General features: G+C 42.5%; 1 protein-coding gene across 15 annotated transcripts in view; it reads right to left on the bottom strand.

Moving 5' to 3' along the window:
* PALM2AKAP2 (PALM2 and AKAP2 fusion) overlaps positions 1–14596 on the bottom strand; it is a 488279-nt gene that overhangs the window by 73660 nt on the left and 400023 nt on the right. The window contains exon 1 of one of the 15 annotated variants that reach the window (XM_045043566.1): positions 1260–1280. The exons of the other annotated variants lie outside the window; for them this stretch is intronic. Coding sequence (XP_044899501.1) covers positions 1260–1280 — 21 coding nt within the window. Of the gene's footprint in view, positions 1–1259; positions 1281–14596 lie in introns of those variants that run through there. 15 annotated transcript variants of the gene reach the window in all.

The following is a 14596-nucleotide window of genomic DNA, read 5'->3' as shown; positions in this document are numbered from 1 at the left end:
ATCAAGAAAGCAGCCAAGATCTCACACATTTCTTTATAAATCAGCACACGCAAGTCTGAAAGAGTCCTGAAAACGAAGTCATCTCTCTTGAATGATGAGGATTTTTCTTAACAGCCTTATTGACCTTGGACAAAACCTGATCATTGTGACTTGCAAAAGTTCAAGTGTGCGGCTTCATGCTTCCTTTCTCTACTTCGCTACCACTAAGTAACCCGGAGACCTACTGTGAAGAACCCTAACCCTAACCCTAACCCTAACCCTGATATAGGCAGGGCTGCACGTATCTCCCCATACTCCTTGATTTGGGCTAGGGAAGCACAGAAATACAAAAACTGTCCCCAAACCCCTGCAGGGTACAGAACACCTGGCCACAAGTGGGTCTGAAAGGAAGTTCACGTAAGAGTTTCAAACACTAAGAATGATATTCTTTAGCTTTACCCCCAGGCTACTTACCTTGCCGACATGTTCAAGGTCAGTGGCAAATAATCCGACCAGATTTTAAAGCATAGCATGTATACCTTTCGTGTATTCCACAGCTTTGAGCTGTGGGCCTGGTTTCCTAGCAAGGCATCTAATATCATTACTAACTGGTTTAGAAATAATTGTAGCGTTAAATCATCAGGTAAAAATCCCAGAGAACATTTCGACTTATGCTTTGCCTCCCTGAGAAGAAAAATGCTATACAAATTGAAGGCCCGAAGATATTACAGTAATTACTGGGGAAAGAAATAATTTACAACAAAATTGGAACTTGAGGAATAGCATTTTTAAGGGCGCCTGGGTGGCTCAGTCGGTTAAGCGTCCGGCTGGGGCTCAGTTCATGACCTCAAGGTTCGTGAGTTGGAGCCCCCCCATCGGGCTCTGTGCTGCCAGCTCGGAGCCTGGAGCCTGCTTCAGATTCTGTGTCTCCCTTTCTCTCTGCCCCTCCCCCGCTTGCACTCTGTCTCTCAAAAATAAATACACATTAAAAAAAAATTTAAAAAGAACAGCATTTTTACAGCCTTAGCACTCTCTGCCTTAGTTTTCTTAACGAGAACTTGGCCACAGAAGCACACCATTAGCTATTTGGAACTTCCAGTGCCGGAAATGTCAAGGATGTGCTTTCTCTGGGCAACTCCAGTGCCCAGAGTCCAGAGAGGTAATTTCCCTGAAGAATAATGGGAAATGTGCCCTCCGGAGTCTGACCCATTGAGGGTGCAAGCTCCCTCAGCGGCGCACAGCAGAACTCCACAATAGAAGTAAGTAACCCGGAGACCTACCGTGAAGAAAGAGAACAGCATCCAGGTGGCAATCATGACCTAAGTGTCCCTCAGTTACAACCTGATCTTGAGAACCAGCTGTTCCTACAGCTTCAACCGGGTTTCCCTTTTCCTCGGCTGAAAATCCGATGCAAGGACACAGCCCTCTGCCAGGTCACAGCATTTCAGGTGAAAGTGGGGCCGGGCTGGCATCCCGTGTGTGCACGTACCTGGTGGACGCTGCCCCAGGAAGCACGCAGCCTGCAATGTGAACCCGCCCCAACTTCTCCAATTCAAAGGTACAGTTTGGAACCACCACGGTAGAGCCCTCAAGGGCAAATGAAACAGGAGTCGAGTGTATTTATTTTTACAAGGCTACTAATTATCAGATTACATTCTATCAGATCAATTATGATTCAACAAACGCTAGCTGTTAGTCGAACTCCGTTGTAATGGGCTAATAAGCCCCGAGGAGGCAGTGGGTGGTTCATTTTTGTTTTTTTTTTTAAAGTCATGACGACTTATTTTATAATGCGAACATCAGAAAGTGACCTTCAAGACTTTTTTCCTCCTGTGAAGCTGCTGGCTCTCCACAATAAAGAGAGTCACTGGACACTGTGTTTACAGTAAAGGCAAGTAACTCGATTGGTTTAAACAAAGGCACCTTTACAAAGAGAGGAAGAAAACCTGTTTAGCAAAGAGAGAGGCGCGAAAAGGGGACAGCATTTCGCGAAAAGTGATACGAAGTGAAGTCAAGGCACAGATGCTCCTATTTATAAAACAAGAATAGAATTCTAGCCTCTTACGACACAAAAGTCACAATCCTACTTTTACTAAGAACCGTATTAAGAAGGATTTTAAAAGACATTGTCCTGTTTTTAAGATTTCTGGGGAAAAGGCAGGGAAATTATGTTCTTGACTGGCTCCCTCCTTCTAAGGCTGAGGGGCAGCCCTGTGACCTCCTGTGACCTCTGCCCTGGGCACTGGAGTCGACAGGTATTTCTCTCTGAGTCAGGACATGCTGTATCCGTGCCGTCTGCTTCAACAGAAGTCTTTTCTCCATCCATGGGTTTTTACATGCTTCATACTATCTCTAGAGATTTTCATCCTCCTTTTCAAAGTTGTATCAGACACATCTAATCTTGACTTCATGCCCAGTTTCAACAAGTGAAAGGAAGGGAGGCAGTGCTTTGAAAAGCATACAGGTGCTCTCTGTAAGGAGTCTAATTTCCCTTTCTCCCCTGCCTCCTCCATCAGCCTCACCAAAGCCCTCTCTCCCCTCTGCTCGCTGTGCTCTCCCTAGGACTGTCTTCCAGTCCCTCCAGCACCGACCCCATCCTGCACACACGCAGGCACACACACCCGTGGGGTCATGAGCCCAATGCCCTCGGGACAACAGTGATAATCAGCCACAGCAAGAAACGCTATCATGGAAGGTCAGGAAAGACTGCCAAGTCGTTCTCTGAAGCTTCTCAAGGAACAGTCATAGTCTGGTCAAACACGCTTGCTTTAGATTCCAATCCAGCAAACATTTATTTGGCACCTACTGTGTGCTAGGCACTCTCACAAACGTTATCTCCCTCAATAATCACAACAAACACCTCTCTTAAAAAGATTAAAGATCCTTTATATTGTCCACATAGCTGCATATAGGTTGTTTTCCTATTTGAATTATTTTATATGTTCATTATTTTATTTTATTATTTTTTTTCAACGTTTTTTATTTATTTTTGGGACAGAGCGAGACAGAGCATGAACGGGGGAGGGGCAGAGAGAGAGGGAGACACAGAATCGGAAACAGGCTCCAGGCTCTGAGCCATCAGCCCAGAGCCCGACGCGGGGCTCGAACCCACGGACCGTGAGATCGTGACCTGGCTGAAGTCGGACGCTTAACCGACTGCGCCACCCAGGAGCCCCTATGTTCATTATTTTAATATATACATAGCATGTTCATAGTTTTTAAAAGTAAAATGGATGGGGCGCCTGGGCGGCTCAGTCGGTTGAGCATCCGACTCTTGATTTGGGGTCAGATGATGATCCCAGGGTCGTGGGATTGGGCCCCGAGTTGGGCTCTGTGCTGAGTGTGGAGCCTGCTTAGGATTTTCTCTCTCCCTCTGCCCCTCTCTCCCCCCCACTTTCATGCACGCTCTCTCTCTCTCACAAAGAATTAAAATTTTTTAAACTTAAAAAAAAGGGGGGGGGGTTCGGTTAGTGGTGAAGGGCTTTAATTATCACATGAAATACATGGAGGAACTATAACCGGGTGAAGAAGGCTGGGTGGCTTGGGGGTAAGGTGGGAGCAGGAAGACATTCCTTCGGATCTCTCATAGTTGAAGGGCTATCAGAGGAAAGAGGAATTGCACAGATCCCGTGAAAACCCCAGAAGGAACGAAGAGCAAGAAGGGAAGTCAGTGTGAAAGATTCCAGTGCAGGAGAAGGGAGGCTTTTCTGTTGCTTGGACACCACCCAGACATAGCCTGGGCTGCCACTGGAAAATGAGGCCCTAGCGGTTGGCAGGAAGACCACTTGGGAAAAGGGTGCTGGAGCCTGGACCAGCTGACCTCTTTTTACGAGGCCTTTCAGTCCTGGGATTGTCTGGGAAAAGGTTCCTGTTCACAAAACATTAGCCCAAGCAGTAAACAAAATGCTGGCCCCTGCCAAGCCTGAGAATACATGTTTGTGCTCTATTTTCAGAACATAATCCGCCGAGAAAAACAGGCTCTTAAAAAAAAAGAAATCATGATTATAGACAACATGCGAGCCACAGCTCTTGGCCCACCCCTCCCTGCCCTTCCAAAATTTCTCTTTTTGACAATGTGACTTCCAAAACGCAAGCAACAAGAACTCTCAATGAAATGCTCTGGCGTGAGTTGTGATATTTTTCCCCCTAAGAAAACGACCTTCAGCTTCATCACTTTGCATCAAGAGGAAAACCTTCCATTTGAACTACCTTGATTGATTTTCCAAACTGCACTTTTTTTCTAGAAGAAGGTTTTATAAAACTAAACAAATAGAGTATCAGAAGAATCACCTTCTCTCATTTGTTAAAAGGTGCATGCATAGTCTTCCCAGAGTAGTAACTGCATGGTACCGGGGTCAAGCAATACCTCTTTCTATTCATTGCATTCACTTTAATTAGGCATTTTTCATTCAATCTCTGGAAAGATATAAAATATTATCACACAAAGCACAGATTCTTGAACTTGTGTTCCTTGGCTTCTTGAGAAGCTCAAAACACTTCGAATATTTGGCTTATCCGGCTCATTCTGAATGACGAGTGGGTCCTGCTTTTGTAGACAGAGGGATCAAAACAATCCCTAGGGATGATATCACTAGGAATGACTAGGGCTCCCCATATCTAATCATAACCACAGTGGGTGCCATGCAAACGTTCTACATTGTGCTTCCCACCTCTCAGCCTGTCTGGCATCACTTCTCTATGGTTCCGATGCTCTAAAATTACCAACCTTACTGGCAACTTCTTTTGAATCTTCTCCTAATGGCATCAAGTGCAGAGATGAAAACTGATACAATGTATGGTTTTGTTTCTCCTCAGTTTTTTTTTTTTTTCTCTTAGAAAAACAGAAGACACTGGAGACCTTGTCTATCAATTTCCATGGCTATCACTGGTCTCCCTTCTAGGATGCAGCCTTCAAATCACCAGCAGGATAATGGTGGTGATGGGTTACACGTTTATACCCCCGGGCTACCTAGCACCCTGCCTTGCACGTAGTAGCTGTCAAATGCATGTTCACAAAACTTGACACAGACAGAGAGAACAAAGATACTCTGAGACAGGGAACCACAAACTTCAAAGTCTATACCCTCTCCTAGTAAGCAATAAGTACAGAGAGAGATAGACTGCAATGCTGTGCATTCTCTAGAGATGACGGTGTTGCTCTGTTCCTTGGCTGAATTACAGTGATTTTTTCCCCAGTCCTTTCCATACTATTCCATGTGAAAAAGTCCAGGGAGACTAAAAATTAACCTAACATCTCAGTTTGAAGATGAAAATAAGCTGTGCGTCCTCCCTCCTCGCTATCCACCAGAGAGGTATATTTGCTTCCTTTCAGATGAAATGTTGACCATTGCCAGGAGATTCTGAGACACTCCATCAAATTCTGTAAATGGGGGATAATGTTTCTTGGCAGGCTAATATAGAACAACTGCTGAGGGCAACAAAGTACTGACTTTAAGAGAAAACATCTTTATTTAGCCAAGGTTGAACTACCCAGGGCAATATTTCAAATTAACGACACAGTTTCCCAAGATTAGTTGTCATATGGGTTTGCTATTATTGGACACCCTCATGGACAAAGCACAGCTAGTCATGTACATGATACATTACGTATTTCGGCCTGAGGGTCAGGAGGACACCAATGCCATTTCCCGCATCACGAGAAATATTCTTGGAGCAAACATGCCATGGGTATCCACAGGCTGGTTCTTTTCTAGATTACAAAGGGTAGTTGTTTACTTTTGAAAGAACAAATGTGTACTCAGCCATTATTTTCTTAATTATTTAAGTCAACAGTAGCATAGGAGAGCAAGGGAGATATCTTTCTAATTAAAACAAAAACTGTCTAACCCCCCAAAGAGAGTTGTTATTGAAAATTACCCTCAGTGCAAGAGAATAAAAATAAAATAATAAACTGATGTATGATAAACACTAAGAATATCTGAAAATATTTTTTTAATCTACATTTGGGAATAAAAGCTCCATTCCCAATTCTTTGAAATATCATTTCAGAATGACGTGGAACAAAAACAAAACAATATTAAAAATTCATAGGTGCTAATGAATAATAAACCATGATCATTTTTTTGAAATATAGGAATATATAGGGGCACCTGGGTGGCTCAGTCAGTTGACCATCCAAATCTTGATTTCGGCTCAGGTCATAATCCCATAATCCCATAATCCCAGGGTCATGGGATTGAGCCCTGTGTCAGGCTCTGTGCTGAATGTGGAACCTACTTGGGATTCTCTCTCTCTTCCTCACCCCTCTCCCCTGCTTTTATATATATGTTATATATATATATATATATATATATATATATATATATAAAATTTATATATATATGAAAGTTATTTATATATATATATATACAAGTTATATATATATAAAAGTTTTATATATATATATATGTATATATATATATATACATATATATATATAACTTCTAGGAAAACACAGAAGTTTTATATAACTTCATATATATATAACTGCTTATATATATATGTGTGTGTGTATATATATATATATATATATATATATATATATATATACATAACTTCTAGGAAAACACAGAAGGATAGAAGAAGCTCTCACATATTTAGCAAGCGGTGACCAAAGACCTACTGTGTGCCAGGTCTAAGCTACTACAGCATTCTTCACTATGTCTAAAAACTCAAAAGAAGGTCCCTGCATGGCCAATATAATGAAATGCATGTCCCCCTAGCAGAAATGCACTGATTGCCTAAATCATGGGTTAATAAAGACAGACTATACATGAGCCAAATCTGGTGGCCGCTGGTTCTCATAAATATGGTTTCACTGGAACACAGCCATGTCCACTGGTTTAACATACTGGCTATTTTCCCATTCCAACAGTAGAGTTGAGTAATTGCAACAGATGTGATATGCCTGAAAAGCCTAAAATATTAACCGTTTTCTCTTTACAAGAAACGTTTGCTGATGCCTGGTCTGTATCAAGACATATCTGGAAGAGAATCCTGGGGTTTATCCAACATTTGCCCAAATAGCTTTGGATTTCCGGGTACAGAGTTATGAAACAGGCAGTAGATCACAAGAAAAGAGCCATGACCTATGAGTCAGAGAACTGAGATGAAATGTCCCGCCTTGCTGTGTGCTGGCTATACAAACTGGGCAGCTCACGAACCTGAGTGTGGGCTTTCTCATCTGTCAAATGAAGAACTAACACCCAGCTTGCCTACCTCACAAGAGGTGAGAGTGATTTTGGCCACGACTAAGCACAGCCTTGGAGTGAATGGACTGTTACAATTATGAAACCTAACACCGAATTTGTGGTAAGTGCTTTCTGTGTACTATCTCATCTAGTCCTTACAGCCACCCTATTGGATGGGTACCATTATCATTCTCCTTTTACAGATAAAGGAACCAAGGTTCAGAAAGGTTAAGGGATTTGCCCATTGTCACAGATCAAGTAAGCAGTGAAGCTGAGACTTTAATCCAAGAGTGTCAGACTACAGAGCTTATGCTATTAAATACTAAGGGCACCGATTCCCTGAACTATGACCCATGATGTGGTACGTACCAAATCTATCCACTTCGTTAACCAAAGGCTTACTGGAATTGTTTCTGAGACAAGTGCCATACATGAGTCTAGTACTGGGGGGGTACAGTCTATGTGAGAACTTTACTCATCTACTAGAGGGTAAGCATTGCCCATAAGATAAACATTAAAGCTTTATCTATGCGGGAGGTGAAAGAAAGCCCCCAAACAATGATACAGTCCATAATCTTACCTTGATGGGTTCCAGGGTCAAGTTCAAATTGATAGGTAACCCACTAGAATTGCCTTGCCTACATGACTCAGCGGGACTATCTCATGTCTCGTGTGCTTTTTAAAAATTTTTTTTCAATGTTCATTTATTTTTCAGAGACAGAAAGAGAGCATGAGCAGGGGAGGGGCAGAGAAAGAGAGGGAGACACAGAAACTGAAGCAGTCTCTAGGCTCTGAGCTGTCAGCACAGAGCCTGATGTGGTGCTTGAAGTCACAAGCCGTGAGATCATGACCTGAGCCCAAGTCAGATGCTTTTTTTTTTTTTTTAATTGAAAAAAAATTTTTTTTTTCAACGTTTATTTATTTTTGGGACAGAGAGAGACAGAGCATGAACAGGGGAGGGGCAGAGAGAGAGGGAGACACAGAATCGGAAACAGGCTCCAGGCTCTGAGCCATCAGCCCAGAGCCCGACGCGGGGCTCGAACTCACGGACCGCAAGATCGTGACCTGGCTGAAGTCGGACGCTTAACCGACTGCGCCACCCAGGCGCCCCCCAAGTCAGATGCTTAACTGCCTGAGCCACCCAGGTGCCCCTCCCATATGCTTCTAAATACTATGTATGCCTAAGTTGAGACCCTGCATTTCTGCTTAAGAAGGCACATCTAAGAAAACTATTAGAGAAAACTTAACAATTAGAAACAACACAATATATTCCATAGCTCTTCATTTTCTATTCCTGGATTTCAAAAATGGAGCTTCATTTGGCAGCTTGTGTGATTTTTATTGTTGCCAGTTTTATACCCTTCTGTAAAGCAATTTGGAAATATGTCTCAGGAGCCTTCATACCCATGCCAATTTCCCTATTATTTTCATTTTCAGGATTCTGTTAGATCAGGAATGCTTACAAAAATATAAATTAAGGGTGTTCACTGCAATATTCTTATTTATAAAGGCAAACATCTGGAAGCTACCAACCGCCCAACACAAACCATTATCTAAGTAAATTTCAGTAGAATCTTTTGTAGCTATTAATAACCATGTGTAGGAAACAGACTAATCTCCATGGAGGGACACTGCGTGTACTCCTCACAAATGTCAATGTCAAGAAAGGGCAGAGGAACTTTTCCATATTAAAGGAGACTAAGGAGACACAAAATCTAAATGATCCTGGATTGGATCCTACTTTGGGGTTAAAAAAAACAAAACAAAACTGTGAGAAAGGGCATTTTGAAGAAAATTGGCAAAATCTGAAAATGCAGTTTATACTAGACATTATAGTAGACATTAGTTGACATTAGACCATATGTCAAATTTCCTGAATTTAAAAATTTTCTCGGGGCTCCTGGGTGGCTCGGTCGGTTAAGCATCCAACTTCGGCTCCAGTCATGATCTCACGGTTTGTGAGTTCAAACCCCGCGTCGGGCTCTGTGCTGACAGCTCAGAGCCTGGAGCCTGTTTCGGATTCTGTGTCTCTCTCTCTCTCTGCCCCTCCCCTGTTCACGCTCTGTCTCTCTCTGTCTCAAAAATAAATAAACGTTAAAAAAATTAAAAAAAATTTTTTTCTCATGACTATACAAAATAATCTGAAGGGCCATAATATCTGCGACTTGTTTTTAAATGGTTCAGGAAAAAATTGTATTAAAAATGATGTATAATATGGAATTTGTATAATATACATGTATTTATAAATTCACCAATATAGATGAATATGAAGAGGGAAAGCAACCATGGAAAATGCTAACAACTGGCTAAGGGAACACAAAAATTGTTGTACTATTCCTGCAATTCTTTTCCAAGTTTAAAAGTATGTTAAAATGAAGAGCTAGAAAGTACTGAAATTTTGTGACCTTGGAAAAAAGCTTTGCTAGAATTTGTAAAAACATTAGGATGCAAAATGATATATTCAGCTTGATTTCTCAAGAATGGGGCCGTTTAGAGGCACGTGGGTGGCTCAGTCAAGCGTCCAACTCTTGATTTTGGCTCAGGTCACGATCTCGTGGTTTGTGAGACGGAACCCCATGTCAGAGTCTGCGCTGACAGTGTGCAGCCTGCTTGGGATTCTCTCTCCTTTCTCTCTGCCCCTCCCCGCCCCCGAATAAATAAATATTTTTTTTATTTTTATTTATTTTTTTTTTAATTTTTTTTTAATGTTTATTTTTGACAGAGAGAGAGAGACAGAGCATGAGTGGGGGAGGGGCAGAGAGAGAGGGAGACACAGAATTTGAAGCAGGCTCCAGGCTCCGAGCTGTCAGCACAGAGCCCTACGCGGGGCTTGAACTCACAGACCGCGAGATCATGAACCGAGCCGAAGTCGGACGCTCAACTGACTGAGCCACCCAGGCGCCCCAGTAAATAAACATTTTTTTAAAATGGAGTTTTTAGGGGCGCCTGGGTGGCGCAGTCGGTTAAGCGTCCGACTTCAGCCAGGTCACGATCTCGCGGTCCGTGAGTTCGAGCCCCGCGTCGGGCTCTGGGCTGATGGCTCGGAGCCTGGAGCCTGTTTCCGATTCTGTGTCTCCCTCTCTCTCTGCCCCTCCCCCGTTCATGCTCTGTCTCTCTCTGTCCCAAAAATAAATAAACGTTGAAAAAAAAATTAAAAAAAAAAAAAATAAAAAATAAAATGGAGTTTTTAAAAAGTATATTAGAAAGAAAAAAGTCTGAATGTTACCAGTGGCATGTCATTTTTGAGTGGTGAGATTCCGTTTGAACTTTATTTTCTCTGTATTATTTTGATGCTTCTTATGTATCTATAGTTTTACAGCAAGTATATACCATTTTATAACCAGGAAAAAATTAAATATTATAGGAAAGCTACACACTTTTATGCATCACATAAACATGCAATTCAGTCTTCAAAAACTTGTTTGTTTGTTTGTTTGTTTGTTTGCTGTAATCAAGGCCACTCTTTTTTTTTTTACACTTTTTAAAATTTTTTCTATTTTTTATTTTTGAGAACAAATTGAGGGTTGATGGGGGGTGGGAGGGTGGGGAGGGTGGGTGATGGGTATTGAGGAGGGCACCTGTTGGGATGAGCACTGGGTGTTGTATGGAAACCAATTTGACAATAAGCTTCATATATTGAAAAAAATAAAAAATAATAAAAAAAATAAAAAACAGTCTTCAAAAACTTCTATTGTACTAGCTTAATACTCCGTATCAGAGGAACTTGAAAATAAGGCTTCTAAGCTCTAAACAGATTAAATCCTGTTTGCAGCAGTAATATCACACGGCTAAATTTCACAACATATTTGAAATTACTTTCCCTTCAAACCTCAGAAGAGCAGGGGCAGATTATAGGATTGCTGGGTGAAAAAGTCGGCACTCCATGCTTCAACTAGAATTTTCTCAACATTGTCCAATTGACCACAGTAAACAATTGGGCCTGTTCTAAAGAACATTAAAAAAAAAACGCTCTAATGCTTCTAAGGCATCTCTCATAATAATGTCTTTTACCTATTTCCACTCTTAAAAATTAAAATACTACATGGTGTGTATGTATAATTTTTTTCTAAATCATTGGAGTCAGTTACAGATACAATGCCCCATTCCTAATACTTCAGTGTACATTTCCTAAAAATAAAGCTGTTTTTCTGCCTAACCACAGTAGAGTCTCAAAGTCGTGCAACTAACATTGATGGAGTCCTACCACCTAAACTACAGACTCCATTCAAATGTCAACAGTTATCCCAGTGACATTCTTACCAACAAAATTGTTCAATCTAGGGTTTCATGTAGCATTTAGTGCTCGTGTCTCTTTAGTCTTCTTTCAGTTTGGGGCACTTTGTTAGTTTTCCATGACCTTGACACTTTTAAAGATTATGTTGTTGGCTGTTTTTCAATTTGGGGTTGTCTGATATTTCCTATGGTTAGATCCAAGTTGTGCATTTTTGGAGGGAGATCACAGAAGTGATGCTGGGTTTTTCTCTCGTTCATCCTATCAAATGGTGCCCAGTGCCAATTTGTCCCATTACTGATGATGTTAACTTTGAATTTTTGATTAGAGTGGTAACTGCCATGTTCCTCCACTGTAAAGTTACTATGTTCCCTCCGCAATAAATATGTATTTTGTGGAGAGATATACTAAACTATATAAATATCCTGATGGGACAATATATCAGTTAAAAGCATTATCCCAAATTGAGGTAGCAATCAATTCAGCCTCGAGGAGAAAAACTAACATATCTTCAAAACATATTTGCCATAGTTATATTTAGGAAATATAGTACCCCTAAAAAGATGTCTCACAACCTGCACAGAGAAAAGACTTTGGTGGGGGAGGAATTTCCCTTAATATAGACACTGTAGTTTCAAGAGCAAATCTACTTTTATCTGCACAAGTCACAGACGTGATGACATTTGAGTGTGCAACATGTAATCCCTGGGGAAACAGTGAAAATTTTACATTATTTGCCTTCTAGTTATATCCTTGGAGCTGGCACTGAAAATACAAGCTTGACTCATCTGCACTTTGTTTGTTCTTTTAACAAAAGTCTGTTAACTGAGATAAAACAACGAGCTAGTCTACCCGTGGCTGAGTCTGTGGGTCATGCACAAAGTGGGTCCTTGTAGAACATCCAATAAAAGCTGTGTCAGCCAGGGCAATTCTCAGCCCAGGTCAGGAGGCTCACTTCAAGTGTCCTGGTTTAGAGGGTTTCCAGGAACTCCCATGAAAGAGCAACCTGTAGTCTTTTCACTCAAGCATTTTCTCCCAGAAGCTTTGTGTTTATCTGGAAAACACAAGATCAGCGATGACGCACTCTTGCTCAGAACACAGAATCTGGCATTAAGATGGACTTGATGATACAGGCTTCAGGCCTCTGCAATAGCGACTCATTCTGTGCTCTAGAATTGACGATGAGGTTATTACAAGAGCCAGCAGAATCAACTGTAACTTTCCTTCCTTGTACCTGGCAAGCACAATGCAGAAACCTTTCCTAGGGCAATACTTAACCGTTTGGATTTGTTGTGTGAATTCCTAGGCCTGGGTCAAGGCTCTAAAAATAAACAGTGAGGCATTTCTACTTTTTCTCATTGCCTCAGATTTCCATTATCTAATAAAATGTTCTCTTTAGGGACTGAAAATGGGGTTGACGTGCAAAGTTAAACAAGAAAGGAGAGGGGAAAGCCAGCTAGGTGAGCCAGGGAAGAAGGGTCATTTGGGATGTCAGATCAAGGTGGACCTGGGACAGAACTCGGGACACAGGGGAAGTGACCTGAATGGCCTGAGAGGTGAGGGCTGGGCACAGGGAGGAGAGTCAATGCATTAGTCTATGAGCTGGCTTCTCCCCAAGGTGGGTTATCTAGGCAGACTGGCTACAATGGATGGATTATGCCTCTTGGGAGTTCATAGACCTCTAGAGGGTTTATACCATATAAACCCCGCTCCCCCAAATCAGACATTACTCCTGCACCCATCGATGACTGTGTCCAAACTTCCAATCTCTCTCAAACCTATGTCTTTTCCATCCTCATCCTCCTCCCTTTCTCCAAACCCTCAGGGCCATTCCCAGACATGGGAGGATGCAGGACAAGTCATTTCTCGAAGTCTACCTTTGGTTTTACCTCCTTTTCCACCAATGACAGCGCAGGCGAATTCTACCCTCTGCACGATTCTAGAAAGACACAAGCTTAGCAGTGGCAGTTTTTCAAGACCTCTGATAGATCACGGATGGTCCTGCTCTGCTTGGCCATCTGCCAGGTGAGCCATGGAGCTGGGCCAGAGTGAGTCCACCCTCCAGAGCCCCAGTGGGCAGCATGGCTGCAGGGTATTTGGCGGGTTACTTCTGCCCCCCTGGCCTGTGCTCCACGCTCCTCCATCCTTCACGCACTGTGGGGAGCTCTGTGCTGCAATGAAGCCTGCTTCAGCGCCAGCCCCCGGGGCCACAGCTGGACACCCTCCCTGTCTCTGCGAGGTGCCACCCTGGTTGATGAGTTACTGTTTTCAAGAAGCAAGAATTCACTTGGTACATTCCCAGAACATAAGGTAAGTCTCAGATCTTGAAGGCAGCTGTGGAATCCTGCCCTCGCAGAGGAGGGAAAGACAAAGGGAGGAAGGGTGGGAAGGGAGCCAAGGGAGAGGTCACGTGAAAGGTTAGGGAAGAATAAACATGCCTCTTCCTTGTCCCCGGTGCCATGGCCATAAGGGCCCTGGGCAACTGCAACCACCTCCATTGCTATCCTCCTGAGGTCACCTGGGAAATCTAACTAAATGGTAAAACTTGTTTAAAAAAAATTTTTTTTTAATGTTTTTAATGTTTATTTTTAGACACAGAGACAGAGTATGAGTGGTGTAGGGGCAGAGAAAGAGGGAGGCACAGAATCGGAAGCAGGCTCCAGACTCTGAGCTGTCAGCACAGAGCCCTACATGGGGCTCGAACTCATGGAGTGTGAGATAATGACCTGAGCGAAGTCGGACGCTCAACCGACTGAGCCACCCAGGTGCCCCCCCACCCGCCCAATTTTTTTAAAAATTTATGTATTTATTTTGAGAGAGAGCGCAAGTGCATGAGCTGGGGAGGAGGAGAGAGAGAGGGAGAGAGAGAATCCCGAGCCGACTCCACACTGTCAGCACAGAGCCTGATGTGGGACTGGAACCCATGAACCCATGAGATCATGGCCTGAGCCCAAACCAAGAGTTGGACGCTTAACTGACTGAGCCATCTAGGTGTCCTTAAAACAATGTTTTAAACTTACTTAGATCTGGTTTCTTAAAAGGGTATCTAAAGGCACAATAGCTGACCCTTTTCACATTATAGTTTTACTGACGGTCACTTCTGCACCTCATGGAGGCAGTGGAATTTATTCTTCCCATTTTCCTATTTCTTCTATTTCCCGTTTTCTTCTAGATCGTAAGTCTACTAAGATGCCTA

Source organism: Felis catus, chromosome D4 (genome assembly GCF_018350175.1).
Source record: "Felis catus isolate Fca126 chromosome D4, F.catus_Fca126_mat1.0, whole genome shotgun sequence".
Taxonomy (NCBI): Eukaryota; Metazoa; Chordata; class Mammalia; order Carnivora; family Felidae; genus Felis; species Felis catus.
The sequence above is the reverse complement of the archived record's forward strand: the minus strand, read 5'-3'. Positions and strand labels throughout refer to the sequence as shown.